Genomic DNA, 18,742 nt, shown 5'->3' on the forward strand with positions numbered 1-18,742 from the left:
GAGCTGAGGCGGGCCGGGGAGCATCCACCCGCAGCCCTTGCTCTGTAGCTCTCTTACTCTGTGAGCCGTCGTCAACGCGGTCGAACTCCCAGTCCGGGGACAGAGTCTCCAACGCCATCACCCCGGCGCCTCCCCTAGTCACAGCTCCAACCAGCCTGGGCGACCAAGGCTGCCTCACCCCGGCGGTGGTCACGGCACGTGACTTCCGGCCCCGGCCCCGGCCCCGCCCCCGCTCGCGAGGGCAGGCAGGGCTCAAGGCCCCAGCCGGGCGCGGGCGCTGCTGGGAAAGCGAGTCGGCCGCGGTGGCCAGAAGCGGCCGCTGCATATGCGGCGGCACTCGCGGCGTCCTCCCGTGGCGACTTGGGCCTCGTCACCGTTCACTTCACATCTCAGGCCAACATCGATGCCTTTGACTTCGCCCTGCTGTCTCCAGGCCATTTGTGATACCTGGGGAGTTGTTCCAACAGTCTAGCCTAACAAGGGTAAAATTGATGGGGTAGTGGCTTAACAGGAGGGCGTGGTCCTCGAGTACGTCGCTGTCCAGGTGCTTCTTAGAAGCAGAAATTGCCAACCCCCTCTCTGTCACTGTCATCGGAGTTGATGCTTCTCTCCTCTTACAAGTCCTGTGCAATCATTTCTTGAGAATAAAACCGTGTGTGAGAGGTGGAGTTACTTTACGAACGCGCTAGCGAGGAATTTTACTACTTTGCTTACCTTGTGCTCATCGGTCCTCCGCCCCCTCCTCTTAAAAAGGCAGGGAGGGGAGAAGAAGCACCATTCAAGTGTATTCTAAAATGCTCCTACCTGCTAACTGGCTTTTCCGCGAATGGGGATCTGTGTTACCCAGTAACATCCATTGCTGCATGGTTTTTAATACATACTAACAGGAAATAATCTTATGTCCATCAATAGGGAATAATTACATAAAGTTTAATAATCCATATTATGAAATACGAGAAAGCTGTTTTTAAAAATGAAATACGTTTGTAGAGACAGGGGAAACTGACAGAGGGTAGTTGCAGAATAATGTGTATTTGTGCTTACATTTATACTCATGTGAACGTGTTTGTGCATATGGGCATGTAAATGCATAGAAAGAGAACTCAAATCGCACTAAATAGGATAGAGGCCAACTGGGAAAGAGTGTGTTGGAAATTAAAAAGTGGATTTTCAAGTTTTTTTATGTCCCCTTATGTATTTTTTAATCTTTAACAATGAGGTCTTATTGAAGTCTTATTTCTGTAATCTTAAAAAGGACGAAAAATAACCAAATGAAAGCAGGTAAAAAGTTTCTAGAAGAGCGTTCCCTGAGACCTGTGGATCTGCAGTAGGTAAAATATTTGAGTGCCCACTAGATACCAGGCACCATGCTAGATATAATTATGGAAAAAAGAAAAACCAGAGACAAGAAAGGTGGACCCAACCCAAGTGATGCTTGCAGTCTTCGTTGGCATTTTAGAAAGGGAAAAAACAAACTTGAAAATAACAGTAACATCAGTGCCTACTGGCTGACAAACTTTTTTCCCTTTACTCTCTATATGATTGTGAGTACTACTTGCTGTACTCTTCACATTTGTATTCGTCACTGTTATTAATCTAATAGCTCATTGTAATACACTGAAATTACAGGTCAGAGCAATTTGAATATGCAAGTGCATTAATCTATTTTTTTAAAGATTTTATTTATTTATTTGAGAGAGAGAGAATGAGAGATAGAGAGCACGAGAGGGAAGAGGATCAGAGGGAGAAGCAGACTCCCTGCCGAGCAGGGAGCCTGATGTGGGACTCGATCCCGGGACTCCAGGATCATGACCTGAGCCGAAGGCAGTCGCTTAACCAACTGAGCCACCCAGGCGCCTGCATTAATCTATTAAGGTTAATAAATCAGTGGCAAGCATCATTCTATAATCATAGTTTCTACAGCCAAATTGTGTAGGTCCAAATCATAGCTCTGTCACTTACTAGCCATGTGATTTGGGTCCAAGTAATTTAACCTCTGCCTCGATTTCCTCAGTTTTAAAATGGGAGTGATAATAGTAAACACATCATGGTATTGTTATGAGGACTAGTTTAGTTTATACATGTAAGAGGCATAGAACAATGCCAACTGCATACAATAGAAGTGTTTGCTATTTTGAATCATTGTAACTTTATTTTTTAAAGAAATCTTAGGGATTGCCTGTCTTGATTACATACCTTTAAATCAAATTCCAGGGCCTAGAATTTCAAATTTTATTAGAGAATTACAAGTTAGATGTGAAATATAAAGCACATTCACTACAAAATGAAATGTGCTCTCTCAAAGTTATTTATTACAGCAGATGTCCTATATTTCTCAGGCTTAGTCTACGGAAGGCAAGTAATCATTTTGAGGAATTAAATATCCTTCTTTCTACTTTTCCTCATTCCTATCAGGACTGTCTGAGAGCAGAGCTTGGAAATAGAAGGGGAAAATTTTTATATAGACAGCATTGAACTATTTTGAGAACTTCAAAAAATTTTAGAATAGCTGCCCATAGAAGGTTCTTGCAGAGTCCTTGCCTTTAACACTTAAACTCGCAACTCAAGTACCAGTTTATTCCATACCAAAACACGTTTTATATATTATAGAGCTAAGGTCTGGGTGAACTTGTTTCTTAATATACATTTAAAGTATGTTTCCAACAATAGAAATTCTATGGTAATAACTCCTTAAAGACATTTCACTTAATAAGTCATCACAGAGTCCTATGTGACCTGTCAAAAAGATTCCAAATGTGTTAATTCATATATTTATTTTTATTTATTTGTTTGTTTGTTTGTTTGACAGAGAGGGGGCCAGAGCGCACACAAGCAGGGAGAGCAGCAAGCAGAAGGAGAGGGAGAAGCAGGCTCCCCACGGAGCAGAGAGCCTGACATCATGGGGCTCGATCCCAGTACGTGGGGATCACAACCCGAGCCAAAGGCAGACGCCTAACCGACTGAGCCACCCAGGTGCCCCAAGTCATATATTTCTTTACAGAAGAATCCCTCACCTGGTCAATTAGTATAGATCTGTGACAGATCTCTTTCCATTGTCCACACTGTTCTCCAAGTGCAGTTCTCAAAACCTATCTGATCAGGTTATGCCCCACTTTAAATCCATTGCCCTTGGTTTGAAGTTTTCACTTCATAAGATGGAACACAAGGCTTCTTTCAATCTGCCCTTTGATTATTCTCTAAATTTTCTGCCTCTTCTATGCCCTAATCTATACCTACTTTGTTCTATTGGGATGCCAAACCATTTGCAGTTTCTCAAACAGGTCCTGCTGCTTCCAGCATATGAAAAGGACTTAAAATGCTTCCTGGCATGTTGTAAATGCAAAATAAGCGCTGCTATTATCTTGACTATCACTCCTGATCCCTGCTTCACTCTCCCCGCCCCCCCCCAATTGTTCCAAACTTCTACTCCATCTCATTGGCCGGAACCCTTAATGAGATAGCCACCCCTGACCTACAGGTAGGTCTGGGAAAGGAAATCTTTGACTTGGGTGGCCATGCATCCAGTTAAAAATTGGTTTTAGAAGTGTCTGGGTGGCTCAGTTGGGGTTGAGTGTCTGACTTTTGGTTTCAGCTTGGGTCATGATCTCAGAGGGTAGTAAGATGGAGCCCTGCGACAGACTCCATGCTGGGAGTGGAATTTGCTGGAATTCTCTCTCTCCCTCTCCCTCTGCCCCTCTCCCTCAAAAAAAAAAAAAAAAAAAGGTTTTTATTAGATGGAGAAAGGGATAATGTATCATGGGAAGCCATTAGTTTCTGATGTAAAAGTTAACGTCTGAACTGAATTTTGACAATATTGCCACTCCCTTGTTTAAAATACTGTCAGTGGCTAAAAACTGTGCTTGCAATAAAAATAGCATCTATGGAAAAAGGCTACATCATCTTTAGCCTCTTTCCTTTATGCTTATGATGATCCAACCATATTGGTCTCTTAGTTCTTCCAAAAGACCAAGCTCTTTTCCACATGAAGTCCTTCATACATACTGTGCCCACTTTTTGCCTGGAAAGTTCCACCCCCATTAGGTATCTACCACTTATCTTTCATATCTCAGATTAAATGTCACTTCTTAGTGAGGACATTCCTGACTACACAATCCCAAGTAGGTACCTTTTGTATTCAGTATATATACCTTTCCTTTGTAGCTCTTATCAAAATTTTTTATCATTTAATTATTAGGAGTTTACTTGTTTAAAGCCTATTTCTCCCAATAGACTGTAAGCTCTATGAACATCCAAACCGTGTCTCTTTAATACAGTTCAATGCTAAGTACAGTGATTGGTACATAGATGATAAATATATATTTGTTAAAAGAATAAACTAATAATTTCATTTTTTCCATTGCTCTGTAATAAATATTCATTCTGCAGGACAATTATTTCCTCTTGGTTCTTCGATGGGTGGCATTGCTTGTTAAAGAATCTATAAGAGTAAAAAAATAATTTAATAAAATACTATATATATATATTTCTATGTAAGTGATGATCTACAAAGTAGACCGTAATTTAAAAAGCATACCTTAGTGGATGCCTGGGTGGCTCAGTCAGTTAAGCATCTGCCTTCAGCTCAGGTCATGATCCCAGGGTCCTGGGATGGAGTCTGCATCAGGCTCCCTGCTCAAGCCTGCTTCTCCCTCTGCCTGCTGCTCGCCCTGCTTGTGCTCTCATTCTCTCTCTCTCTCTCTGTCAAATAAATAAATAAAATATTTTTTAAAAAGTATACCTTTGAAAAATCTTATAATTAGCATGTTAAAGTAATTGATAAGAACACATCTAGAAATGGACAAGCATAAAGTAGTCAAGTAAGTCTACTTGCAGTTAAAAACTAAGAAAAGTAGACAAAGTATAGTAATAACTTTAAAAGATTTGAAAAATAATAAAACCAGGCAGAAAAGCACAGGAAAATGACTGAGAATTCTGAATGCACTCAGAATTTACTGGTAAGAATTATGAGTTTGTGGCTTTCTGCCTGACAGTGTCCCTCACCCCTTAAAGTCAAGAAATGAAACACTGTCATACTGGCTCAGGGTGGCAGCAAACCAAGTTCAGGATTGTTGGAAGAGAAACTGGAAATTTGGGGGAGCATCCTGAAACAAGGGACTCACAGAGGGGATGAGATCCAAAACCTAAGTGTAAACATTGCCCAGATCCCTGGTTAACCACCAAACTACGTGCAGAGAGCCTGCTGAAATCATAGTCAAGAGTGCTTAAAAACACCCACACTGGGTGAGAGGTGTGCTTGCTGCGCTTTGATGCATATATTCTCCACCAGATGTGCACCTAGGGTAGGAAAGCTGAGCCCTGTGGGTTCAAGATGGCAGAGAACGGAGATTGGGCTGGCAGAGCAGCGTGAAAATTTAGAAGAGAAAACTGATAATCAAGGGAATTGCTAAGGAGGTGAACCCCCAAATCTGAGCAAAAATGCTGGCCAAACCATTGTCTAAATGAATTGAACAGAAATGTAAGCTGCTGCCCCCTGCAGGATTTGAGTCCAAGCAGATTCTCTCCTTTCTAAATAAAAGCCCCTGGGGCGCCTGGGTGGCACAGTTGGTTAGGTGTCTGACTCTTGGTTTCAGCTCAGGTCCTGATCTCAGGGTCATGAGAAGGAGCCCTGAGTTGGACTCTGTGTTCGGCGTGGAGTCTGCTGGAGATTCTCTCTCCCTCTCCTTCTGCCCCTCCCGCTTGTTCTCTCTCCCTCTCTCTCAAATAAATAAGTAAATCTTTAAAAAAATAATAAATCAATCAAAACCCCAGTAGTTTTCTTAAGAATGTAACAGATTCCAGAATGTCTGTGAATTAACTTTTTTCCTTTTTTTTTGTGAGCAATAAAATTTAATTAACCAAAGTCTGACAGAATAGAAACAATAGATGTAATAGTTATAGTTGGAAATTTTAATACTTCTCTCAGTATTTGATATGACAAATAGAATATGAGAATAAAGAATTGAACAATACTCTCAACCAACTTGTCTTAGGTGATATTTATAAAACATTCTATACACCACCACCGAGATAGACATTTTTTTCAAGTATACAAGGAATACTCAGCCAGGTAGGCCATATGCTAGGCCATAAAACAAAACTCAATGCATTTTAATGGACTGAAATTTGGTTAGATTCTCTGACTGCAATGGAATCATATAGAAATCAATAGCAGGAGAATCTCAGAATACCTGGAAAATCCCTAAACTTGAGCACAAATCTCTAGGGCATTGTGCAGAATGAAGAAAATCTACAAAGTTATATACTATGCAATTCCATTTGTTTGATAGTCTTGAAAAGATAAAACCAGAGAGACAAAGAACAGAGCAGAGATTCTCAGGGTGAGAAGGGGTGGTTGGTTAGCCATGACTGCAAAGGGACAGGGCAGTTTTGGGGTGGGGAATGGAATGGTTCTGTGTCCTCACTGTAATATCACTTACGTGAATCTTTACATACGTTAAAACTCGTAGAACCGTACAGCAAAAATTAAATCAATTTTACTGCATGTTACTTTTTAAAACATGTAGTGGTGGGATTGGCCTTCGCGTGCATTTGGCTTCAGGATTCAAATGATGTCAGGTCTTGGATTCTCACTATTTCATTTCTATCTCTTCCGCAATTTTTGCTACATTCTTTAGGTTCGATAGGGTAGCCCTTGGTAGCTTCAGGTTCACATTATCACAACACCAAAAGTGATATAAAGGGTACACTTAACTGATAGCTTAAACAGAAGTCCTAGAATTAGGTCTTGCTGGCCTTCATTAGCCTTACTAGGATCTTGTGCACAATTTGAACCAGTCATTGTAATTAAGGGGTTGGGAGAGATGTACTGATTGGCTTAGTGTAGGTCATATGCTCCACCCCTGGATCCTAGTGGGGTAAGGGGGAAAGAAAACTTTATAGGAACCACAAGGCCTAAGACAGGAGGAGAAGCAAATCCTCACATGGAAAGGGGAATACTGTTATCCTAAGAAGTGGATTTTAGATGGTAGGTCGCAAAAGCAATACCTAGTTCGTACACTAACCAGTCATTTGGTCATTTGCAGTCAAGCAGATCACACTGTTGCTATTTGCCAGGACTAGAGCAAATAATTATTTAATTATTACGATAGAATGATTTTTTTGGGTTACTGTTTGGATGGGTTTTAAAAAAATCATCCTTTCTGAATCTTTATATTTTATGGCTCTCTCGTAAGAATTTTGTTTTTTAAGCAATCTGACAATCTTTGTCTTTTAATTAAAGTGTTCAGTCTATTTTCATTTACTGCAATTACTGGTATATTTAGACTTAAATCTAACATTTTACTAATTTCCTTTTATTTTTTCCCTATATTTTATATTTTATTTTGTTATATTTTGTTATATAATACTATATTATATAGTTATTCCCTATATTTTCGTTCTCCTTTCTTGCCTTCTTTTCAATTGATTTTTAAAAATCATTCTACGTAGGGCGCCTGGGTGGCTCAGATGATTAAGCGTCTGCCCTCAGCTCAGGTCATGATCCCAGGGTCCTGGGATTGAGTCCCTCATCAGGCTCCCTGCTCCTTGGGAGCCCGCTTCTCCCTCTGCCTCTCTCTCTCTGTCTCTCATGAATAAATAAATAAAATCTTTAAAAAAAATAAATAAAATAAAAATCATTCTACATATTACCTTGATAATTTTACACTCTGTTAACTTGGTAATTACATATGGTCTTTATATACAGTCATTAGGGTTTTCTGTGTATAGTTTGTCATCTGCAAATAGTGACAGTTTTACTTTTTCCTTACCTATTTGGATGCCTTTTATTTTTTCTTCTTGTCTGATTACTGCACCTTGGACTTCCAGTAGTATGTTGAATGAAAGGGGGGGGGAGTGAACATCCTTGTCTTATTCCTTATCTTAGAGGAAAAGCTTAGAGTTTTCCACCATTGAGTATAATGTTAACTGTGGGTTTTTTCATATATGGCCTTTAGTGTATTGAGGTATATTTCCTCTAAACCCACTTTGTTGAAAGTTTTTATCATGAGTGGATGCTTTTTGTGCATCTATTGAGATGATCATATGGTTTTTATCTTTCCTCTTGTTAATGTGATGTATCACATTGATTTGCAAATATTGAACCACCCTTGCATCCCTTGAATAAATCCAACTTAACAATGGTGAATGATTTTTTTTAACATATTGTTGAATTTGGCTTGCTAATACTTTGTTGAGGATTTTGCATCTATGTTCATCAGAGATATTAGCCTATAATTTTCTTTTCTTGTCATGTCTTGGTCTGGTTTTGGTATCAAGGTAAGGCTGGGCTCATAGCATGAATTTGGACATTTTCTTACCTCAGATTCTCTGAAGTTCTTGTTTGAGAGACATAAAAATGACTTTATTTCGTCTTCATTTTTGCTCTGTCTAGAAGTCTGGGTTGGCAGGGCTTTTCTGTTTGCCAAACTCTGCCTCTGATCTAACCACTAGTTATCAAGAGAAAAAATATCTTTAATTCTTACATAAGAAAATCTTAGACATCATTAATATTTCATTATATGTGGGTAGACAATAAAGTCTACATTTCCTAAAGTTGGGAGTTGGAGAAAATAACTATGGAATGCCTACCTAGAAAAAACCACACTCCTTGCCCACCTCTCCCGGTATACACAGATCACAACAAATAAAATGATTATCAGTATTTGGAAGTTTAAAAGAAGCCAGAAGTCACAAAATGCTGTCAGGGAAATGGGTTGAATTGGCAAAGGGCAATTCCCAGAGCAAAATTCAATGATGTTTGCTGCCATTCTCCAAGCTTTAAGGATTATTTTCCTCTCTCCTTCTTGAACACATTCATTCATCATTCATTCTCTCTTTCAACAAGTACTTTTTGAACTCTGCTAAGTGCTAGCTATTGTAAATTCTGATAAATTAGACATGGACTCAGCCTGCAAGGAGCTTCCAGTAGAGAAGATGGCAGGTACACAAACACCAATAACAATGAAATGTCAGAAGAGACGCATAGACAAAAATCTTTCCCAATTCAGAGAAATTAAAGATTACTTTGGGGAAATAAGGGGGTTAAGGGAGAAGAGAATCAGGAAAAATGTCTTCAGGAGGCAGCATTTGAGCTGTACCTTAAAAGAAGGAATTTGGTCTTGCTGAGATGGTGACAAGTGACAGGTGATAAGCTTTTCTGGGAATCATTGTCCAGGAAAGAATCAGCACGTACTAGAGAGTTAGGCTAAATTACATGTGCAAAGAAGCAGCAAGAAAATGAGAGAAAATGCCAAATTGCAGACGGCCTTCAATGCCAGGCTAAGGAATTCTGTTTGCGACAAGTGCTTAGCTAAAGCATGTCTGAGCATTCCTTCTAGAGAGATAAGGGGAAAGGGTGGGTATCTATCTGTCTATCATCTATTGGGGACCAGTTGTGTGCCAGGCCCTTTGCCAAGTGCTTTATACACCGTCTTTCTTTAAATCCTTTTATCAGTTTACAAGATAACAGGATCCCATACAGCCCTGTGTCTCCACCCCTTATCTTTCGTATCTTTGCCTCCTCAGGGAGCTGTTATGGCCATGACTTGGGATGTCAGATTGACCATTAATAAGGCAAATCCCTGTCTACCTCACAGGGTTTGAATAACTGGTAGAAGATCCCCCAGCTGTTGAATACCGGGGCCAAGACTGGAGGCCGCCCCTCCCGCTAGGTACCAGCGTGGCACCGAACTGGGGCCCCGCCCAGTCGCAGGGGATTGGCCACCCGAGCCCCGCCGTCTGAGGAGGCGGGGCCGTGCCAGGCGAAGGGGCGGGCCGTGGGCGGGTCCCGGGACCGGCGGACCCAGCTAGCAGCGATTTCTGCCGCCCGGCGGTCTCAGGCTGCAGGCCGCGCCCAGGCTGAGCCCCCGCTGTCGCGCAGCCCGCCCGAGCGCTCCCTTCCAGCATGCTGTGGAGGGGCAGCCAGGCGCTCCGGCGCTTCTCCACCGGCCAGGTGAGTCTGGCTCGGGCAAGCCTCCTGGCTCTCACCCGGGGCTGTTTTCCAGACCCTGCGGCGGGAGGGCCGGTCGGCGGGGCTGGGGTGGGCACAGTGTTTAGACTTGGCTAAAAGCCAAGACAGCGTTTTTAAAACGGGGAGACTGCAGTGAAGGATCCGGAGAGGGTCTCGAGTAAGGCTTGTCAGGCAAGCTATTGTCTTGTCCAGGGAAGGGGCTGGGGATGCCGCTTTTGAACGTCTACGGTCTGGCTGGGATTGACAGGGTGGAAAGAGTCGCTTGGCAGGGGGGACAGAGTCAGCTTCCTTTCCTTTTTTCATTTCAATCATGAGGTCCCTGGTCAGGAGATGGAGCCGCAGTACAGGACCGAGACCCTCTCTGGAGGAGAGCAGTAGTCAGTCAGCTGGGTCCTCCTGGGCAGGCCTGAGAGGTATGAGCGCTCCTGACTGGCATTCAGGGCCCATTCAGAGGATGGCCCTCGGAGCTGGTGGCTGCAAGCTCATTTTTCCTGAGCTGCAGGCGGCAAGATTGCTGGGATTACCAGGCGCTGCAGAAGCAACCACGCTAGAACATTAAACTGTAGCGGCGGCCCAGCCGCGCGCCTTGGAATTGCGTCAGCTCCTCCAGAAATGGAAAGAGAGCAGACACGTTGCATATGGCCCCGGGAGAGATGCCTCCCTGCATCTAGGCAGACTCAAAGCTGTTTAAGGAAGAAAAAACAATTCATCTCATGTACCATTATCTCTTTTATAGGAAGTTCATGCTTCCTGGGCTGTGAAGGAATTTGCTTTTAGATTCCTCTTCTTTGCAAAAATCTATGTGTGTGTGTACATATCAAGATCTAAAAAAAACTTGAAGGCAGAGAGAAGTCTTGAATAGCACCAGAAACCAGCCGAGTGGTACATACACGGAAGAGCTTTTGTCTCCCAGACAACCCCAAATAATGAGGATTCACTTTACCCCATCCAGTCCTAGTTATTTGGGGAGCATTCACCTTTTAAAAAAATAAGGAAAGCCTGCTCTTGAAGAGCTTTTGCTTGCTCTGGACTCCTCCTTAGCTTTCTCCTGCCACGTGGCACCTGGGAATCTGGGTAGGATGGCACAGAGAGCAAGGGCTGGTGCTTGCCTGTTTTAATGGCCTCTTCTGTCAACACCTTTCATTGAATTGTCTTTTTTTGGAGAGCAGAGGGGATTCTTGAAGAATGCAAAGATGGCCATAGCGGGCTTTACATAAGATTTCAGTAATATTTCGGTTGAACATCCCAGGTGGCAAACGACAGAGACAAAAACATACATGTGGGGAAGCACCAAGCATGGTCAGGGGTCAGGGGTCTAAGTCTGACTGTACCCAGGAGTACATGTGGAAAAGCAGTGACATTTGACTGGGAAGAAGACAGTTTCTTCCATGGCCAAAAGGAAGATATGGAATGACAAGTGGAGTGTTTGGGATATTTTACTCTATAGAAAATGGGGAACCATCCTTGGGATGGCATTCTATAAGAATTGTTCAAAATCAAACATGGCTGGTGGGAGCATAAAATGGTACAGCTACTTTGGAAAACTGGCCATTTTTTATAAAGTTAAACATACACCTATGATATGACCCAGCAATGGCACTCCTAGCTATTTACTCAAATACCTATTTATGAATATCTGCAGAGGCTTTATTCATTATCAGCAAAGACTGGAAACAACTTAAATGTCCTTCATCTGGTGACAGGGTAGACAGTGGACAAATCCATCCATACGAGGGAATCCTACTCAGAAACAAAAAAGGAGTGAACTACTGATAGGCACAACAGCATGGATGAAACTCAAATATGGATGCTAAGTGTAAGGAGACAGACTCAAAGGGCTATGTATTATAGGATTCCAATTACCTGACATTTTAGAAAAAGTAAAACTATAGTGATAGAAAAAAGTGGTTATCAGGAGCTGGTGCTGGAGGAAGAATTGACTACAAGAGATTGTCCCTCAAAGGACATGAAGGAATTTTGGGGGGTGATGGAACTGTTCTTTGTGTTGATTATAGAATGGTTAAGTGACTGTGTATCTGTCAAAACTCACAGAACTATACATTGAAAAGGGTGTATTTTACTGCATGTAAATTATACCTTCATCTTTAAAAAGGAAAAAAAAATCACACGGTGCTTTTGAGTTTGGTATTAAAACAGAATTAAAAAAAAAACTTAGAACCTAGAAAAATCCAATGGGAAAACTAGTTTACAACACTTCCTGATAGAATTGATTTTTCCATTCCCTGTCTTAAAGAAATGGACTTAGAAATATTTAATGATTTTGGCTTAATGACAAGGCTGGATCTTTTTAACCACTGCAACTATAGATAACAATGAAACCCTTTGTCTATTAGTTATTATTGTGCACTTCCAATAGCTTGCCTGGTTCATTGCATCTTAACTTCTCCCCATGGTGGGGTTATTTGGCCTTCATATTTATTTGGCACTCTGTTATTCAGCTTCTTCTGCCAGTGTCTGGGACAGTCTGGTTGCTGGTTCTGGGTTCATAGCCTGGTTCCAGAACTTGAGGTTACCTTATGATCCAGTTTAAGAGTTTGGACCCTTCCCTGCTTCTTGGAACCAAGTACTGGCTTTATACCCTAGATCTAGCAACCAGGTCCTTGTTTCTGAATTACCTGACCCCCTGCTTTGGTGTTTAGTTTGTTTTTAGGACCTTCAAATTCAACTTCAAACCATATTTAATTGTGCATTATGTATTGAGTACTTGTTCTAAATCCTGAGGATATGATTAATAAATAATAATAATAATAGATAGCATTGATATAGTACTTACTTAGTATGTACCAGGCACTGATATAAATGCTTTATATATATACTCACTTAACATCTCAATGAGGTAGGTACTATTAGTATGCCCATTTTACAGATAAAGTAACTGAGACCCAGATAAGTTAAATAACTTTTTTAGAGTCTCACAGCCAGAAAGCATAAAATAATAAACAAGAAATAAACAGTCTCTGCTTTCAGAAAAGTCCATAGATATCCCTATTTTAAAAATCTGTTATCCTTTTTGTAATAAAAAAAAATGTTAGCCAGTTATCCCAGAAAGTCCTCATGAGTACATTCTTTATATGATTATGCAATAGGAAAATCAAGTTGCACAAGTTTGGCCTTTACGGTGGTGTCATGAGTTTTGTTTGAATCTTACACAGATTTATATCTGTTGCCTCTGACTATTAGTCTGAGGGTTTGTTACAATAAGTAACATGGGCTTTTACACTATTGCAAGCTACAGTCTGTCAATACACTGAAGGTGGATTATTAGGTTGGCTTTTATTTCCACTATGCTCAATTCTCAAACACTAGAGGGGTGCCCACTCAAAGTTAATTCATGCCTCACCTCAGTATGTGTCAACATAGAAATAAGACAGTATCATTCTCCTGCTTAAAGTTGTTCAGTGGATATCAATGTCTTCACAATAAGGTCAAACTTATTTTATATAGACAAGACTCTCCCTAATTGGTCTTTTAACTATCCCTAGAGTGTCACTTGTCATCACTCTCCAATTTCCAGTATTGAACCCACTTTGCCCACTCATTCATTTCTTTGTAAATGCTGCCCCCTCTGCCTGAAATTTCCCAAGGACCTCCCATAATCCCCACCTTTCTCTTGGCCAATCCCTAAGATGAGTGCTCTAAAATTCAGTTATGGAGGTCTCTTCTTGGGAAGGCTACCAGACTTCCACACCCACACTGTTCTCTCCTATCCTAGCACTATGATGTCAATATGTCTTTACTTGTGTGTCTTTCATGCTAACTGGTGAACTCCTGAGGACAGGGACCAGTCTTCTTTGCACTTTTACTGTAGAGATCCCAAAGAAAAACTCCCAGGGAAGCCAAACAGGTGAAACAAATGAAGGATGTGAGCCAGATGGAGGGAAAAGCCATGTCCAGCCAGAGGAATGGGGTCAGTTGCTGCTCAGCTCTAGCTGACTATTGCTACATGGAAATGTAGACCACAGTTGACAAACTTCCTGATTTCTAAAAAGAGGTCAGAAATTCAGCCCGCTAATGTGAAACCTCCTAAAAATATTATCACAGCTCTTTGATAAATGCTCGGTGGGCCAAATAAAACATTCTTGCTGGGCACCTGATTTGTAGTCCCTCCCATGCTCTGTACCCAGAGCATGGTAAATACCCAAAACAAACCCAGTGAGTACCTCTTGCATACTGTCAGGCATGATTTGGGGCACCATGTGCCAAAGGCTCCACAAGGTGTTAGGCACCTCGCTGTCTCTGAAAAATTGACTTTGTTTTATTCTTTTGTGGAAAGGCCCTTCATGTAAAACTGTCAGTTCTCACAATTCCTGATGGGGATACCTTTGGCCTTATTTAACACCCCACTGTTCTATTATGGTAGCATCTGCTTCACAAAAGCACTTTGGATCAGGGCAGACTCATAGTACTGAGCCTTTAAGTTTTCTATAGAAAACTATGTGGTTTCTGTTTGTTTGCTTGTATTTTAATCGTTGGAGCATAATCAGAGCCCACTAAATTTGCTTCCTGAAGGATTCCACCAGGATATGGAGAGCCTGGGAATGTAACATTGAATAGTTTAAAAAGCAAAAGCTCTGGGGTGCCTGGGTGGCTCAGTCAGTAGTGTGTTGACCCTCGATCTCGGGGTTGTGAGTTCCAGCCCCATGTTGGCTGTAGAGATTACTTAAAAATACAGTCTTAAAAAAAAAAGGCAAAAGCTCTGTTGCCTGCCATAGGCTCTTCCAAGGCAGAATGTTATCAATAGAGAACTCCAAGATAATAGCATGTACCACCCAGATTTAGAAATGCTGTGGGATGGGGGGAGGAGCGAGATGGCAGAGGAGTAGGAGACCTAAATTTCATCTGGTCCCAGGAATTGAGCTGGATAGGGATCAGACCATTCTGAACACCTACGAACTCAACAGGAGATCAAAGAAAAGAATAGCAGCAACTCTCTGAACAGAAAGGCGACCACTTTCTGGAAGGTAGGACATGCGGAGAAGTGAATCCAAGGCGATATTCAGGAGGATAGACGGCGGGGGAGGGGGCCTCCATTGGCCGTTTCTGGCAAGTGATAGAGCAGCGAAGCACAAAATCGGAACTTTTAGAAGTTCGTTCCGCTGAGGGGGGGTCACTCCAGTGGCTAAGAGGGGGGGTGGAACCCTCTCTGGGACAGTGTGGTCTCAGGACCCTCGGGGTCACAGAAAGACCGGGGGTGCCTGAGTGCGGCAGAGCTCCCAGGTATCGGAGCGGGGAAGCCGGCTGCAGAGATGGAGCCGAGGCGCGGGCTCTCAGCTCGGGGTTGCCATAAACCGTGATCCGCGGCCCAGTCGGGCCACTGCTCCTCCAGCAGGGACCCAACAAGCGGCAGATCCGGGGAGACTCCCCTTCCTCCCCCGGGAGGAGCAGCGCAGGAGCGCACCGCAGGGATCTGCTGGGTCTGGAGACTCCACACCGAGTCGGGTGCCAGAGATAGAAATGCTCAGTCACAGGCCGGGTGAGCACGGAGTGCGGCCGGAGACCGGGGAGACGGGAGTGACTGACAGCTTTTCTCTGGGGGCGCACTGAGGAGCGGGGCCCTGAGTTCTTGGCTCCTTCGGAGCGGAGATTGGGAGGCCGCCATTTTCACTCTCATCCTCCAACGCTGTACGGAAAGCTTGCAGGGAACAAAAGCTCCTGAGAGCAAACCTGAGCAGCTTGCTTAGCCCAGACTCACAAGGGCGGGGCAATTCCGCCTCCAGCAAAGACATTTGGGAACCACGGCAACAGGCCCCTCCCCCAGAAGATCAGCAAGAACAGCCAGCAAGCCAAGACCAAGTTTACCGATCAAGGAGAACGGGAGAACTCCAGCGCTAGGGGAATACTGCACATAGAATTCATGGCTTTTTTCCCATGATTCTTTAGTCTTTCGAAGTTAATTTTTTAAATTTTCTTTTTCTATTTTTTTAATTTTTCTTTTTCCCTTTTTCAGCCAACATCCTATCAATCCCTTTTTTAAAAAATCTTTTTTATTTTTCATTTTTAGAGTCATATTCTATCCCTTCATTATAGTTAACCTTATTTTTGGTTATATATATATATATATATATAAGTTGTTCTCTCTTTAAAATTTTCGGATACAGTTTCTTCTAACAGATCAAAATATACCCTAAATCTTTAGTGTATGGCTTTGTTCTAATCTCCTGCCTGATCACATTCTCTCCCCCCTGCTTTTTAATTTAATTTCTCTTCTTTCTTTTTTCAACCAACTCCTTATCTTATCAATTCCTTTTATAAAATCTTTTATAATTTTCATCTTTACAGTCATATTCCATCCCTTCATCGTATTCACCCTTATTTTTGTACATATATAAGTTTTTCTTTCTTTAAAATTTTGGGAGGCACTTTATTCTAACAGACCAAAATATGCCCCAAATCTAGTGTGTGGCACTGATCTATTCACCAGCCTGATCATATTTGATCATATTCTTTTTTTTCTTTTTCTTTCTTTTTTTTTCTTTTGCTTTCTTTCCCTTTCTTTTCCCCCTGTTTCAGTCTCTTCTGATTTGTTTAGTGTATATTTTTCTGGGGTCATTGTTACCCTGTTAGCATTTTGTTCTCTCATTCATCTATTCTCCTCTGGACAAAAGACAACAGAGAAAAACTCACCTCAGAAAAAAGAACAAGAGGCAGTACCGACTGCCAGGGACCTAATCAATATGGACATTAGTAAGATGTCAGAGCTGGAGTTCAGAATAATGGTTATAAAGATACTAGCTGGGCTTGAAAAAAAGCATGGAAGATACTTGAGAAACCCTTTCTGGAGAAATAAAAGAACTAAAATCTAAACAAGTTGAAATCAAAAAGGCTATTAATGAGGTGCAATCAAAAGTGGAAGCTCTAACTGTGAGGATAAATGAGGCAGAAGAGAGAATTAGCGATATAGAAGACCAAATGATGGAAAATAAAGAAGCTGAGAAAAAGAGAGATAAACAACTACTGGATCAGGAGGGCAGAATTTGAGAGATAAGTGATACCATAAGATGAAACAATATTAGAATAATTGGGATCCCAGAAGAAGAAGAAAGAGAGAGAGGGGCAGAAGGTATATTGGAGCAAATTATAGCAGAGAACTTCCCTAATTTAGGGAAGGAAAGAGGCATCAAAATCCAGGAGGCACAGAGAACCCCCCTCAAAATCAATAAAAATAGGTCAACACCCCGACATCTAATAGTAAAACTTACAAGTCTCAGAGACAAAGAGAAAATCCTGAAAGCAGCTCAGGACAAGAGGTCTGTCACCTATAATGGTGGGAACATTAGATTGGCAACAGACCTATCCAGAGACCCACAGGCCAGAAAAGACTGGCATGACATATTCAGAGCACTAAACGAGAAATATATGCAGCCAAGAATACATATCCAGCTAGGCTGTCATTGAAAATAGAAGGAGAGATAAAAAGCTTCCAGGACAAACAAAAACTAAAGGAATTTGCAAACACAAAACCAGCCCTACAAAAATATTGAAAGGGGTCCTCTAAGCAAAGAGAGAGCCTAAAAGTAAAATAGACCAGAAAGGAACACAGACTATACAGTAACAGCCACCTTACAGGCAATACAATGGCACTAAATTCATATCTTTCAATAGTTACCCTGAATGTAAATGGGCTAAACACCCCAATCAAAACACACAGGGTATCAGATTGGATAAAAAAACAAGACCGACTGATATGCTGTCTGCAAGAGACTTGTTCTAGACCCAAAGACACCTCCAGATTGAAAGTGAGAGGGTGGTAAGCCATTTACCATGCTAATGAACATCAAAAGAAAGCTGGGGTGGCAATCCTTATATCAGACAAATTAGATTTTAAACCAAAGACTATACTAAGAGATGAGGAAGGGCACTATATCATACTGAAAGAGTCTATCCAACAAGAAGATATAACAAATGTAAATATCTATGCCCCTAACATGGGAGCAGCTAATTATATAAGCCAATTAATAACAAAAGCAAAGAAACACATCGACAACAATACAATAATAGTGGGGGACTTTAACAACCCCCTGACTGAAATGGACAGATCAAATAAGCAAAAGATCAACAAGGAAATATAGACTTTAAATGAAACACTGGACCAAATGGATTTCACAGACATATTCAGAACATTCCATCCCAAAGCAACGGAATACACATTCTTCTCTAGTGCCCATGGAACATTCACCAGAATTGATCACATCCTAGGTCACAAATCAGGTCTCAACAAGTACCAAAAGATTGGGATTAGGGCGCCTGGGTGGCTCAGTCGTTGGGCGTCTGCCTTCGGCTCGGGTTATGATCTTGGGGTCCTGGGATCGAGTCCCACATCGGGCTCCTTGCTCTGAGGGAAGCCTGCTTCTCCCTCTCCCACTCCCCCTGCTTGTGTTCCTGCTCTCGCTGTCTCTCTCTCTGTCAAATAAATAAATAAAATCTTTAAAAAAAAAAAAATTGGGATTATTCCCTGCATATTTTCAGACCACAATGCTTTGAAACTAGAACTCAATCACAAGAGGAAAGTCGGAAAGAACTCAAATACATGGAGGTTAAAGAGTATCCTACTAAAGTATGAATGGGTCAGCCAGGAAATTAAAGAAGAATTAAAAAAAATTCATGGAAACAAATGAAAATGAAAACACAACTGTTCAAAATCTTTGGGATGCAGCAAAGGCGGTCCTAAGAGGAAAGTAGATAGCAATACAAGCCTTTCTCAACAAGAAAGGTCTCAAATATACAACCTAACCCTACACCTAAAGGAGCTAG

General features: G+C 41.8%; 2 protein-coding genes across 4 annotated transcripts in view; one reads left to right on the plus strand and one right to left on the minus strand.

Annotated features, from left to right (window-relative positions):
• Nucleotides 1-201, minus strand: part of WASHC4 (WASH complex subunit 4) — an 86,486-nt gene extending 86,285 nt beyond the window's left edge. For all 3 annotated transcript variants that reach the window (XM_027594925.1, XM_027594924.1, XM_027594923.1), the window contains exon 1: nucleotides 58-201. In XM_027594925.1, the coding sequence (XP_027450726.1) occupies nucleotides 58-118 (61 nt within the window). In that variant the 5' untranslated portion in view covers nucleotides 119-201. The remainder of the gene's footprint in view (nucleotides 1-57) is intronic.
• Nucleotides 202-9,799: 9,598 nt separating this feature from the next.
• Nucleotides 9,800-18,742, plus strand: part of ALDH1L2 (aldehyde dehydrogenase 1 family member L2) — a 64,373-nt gene continuing 55,430 nt past the window's right edge. Inside the window, 1 exon segment of the mRNA XM_027595304.2 lies at nucleotides 9,800-9,952. Within this exon segment, the coding sequence (XP_027451105.1) occupies nucleotides 9,905-9,952 (48 nt within the window). The 5' untranslated portion in view covers nucleotides 9,800-9,904.

Source organism: Zalophus californianus, chromosome 9 (genome assembly GCF_009762305.2).
Source record: "Zalophus californianus isolate mZalCal1 chromosome 9, mZalCal1.pri.v2, whole genome shotgun sequence".
Classification (NCBI taxonomy): domain Eukaryota; kingdom Metazoa; phylum Chordata; class Mammalia; order Carnivora; family Otariidae; genus Zalophus; species Zalophus californianus.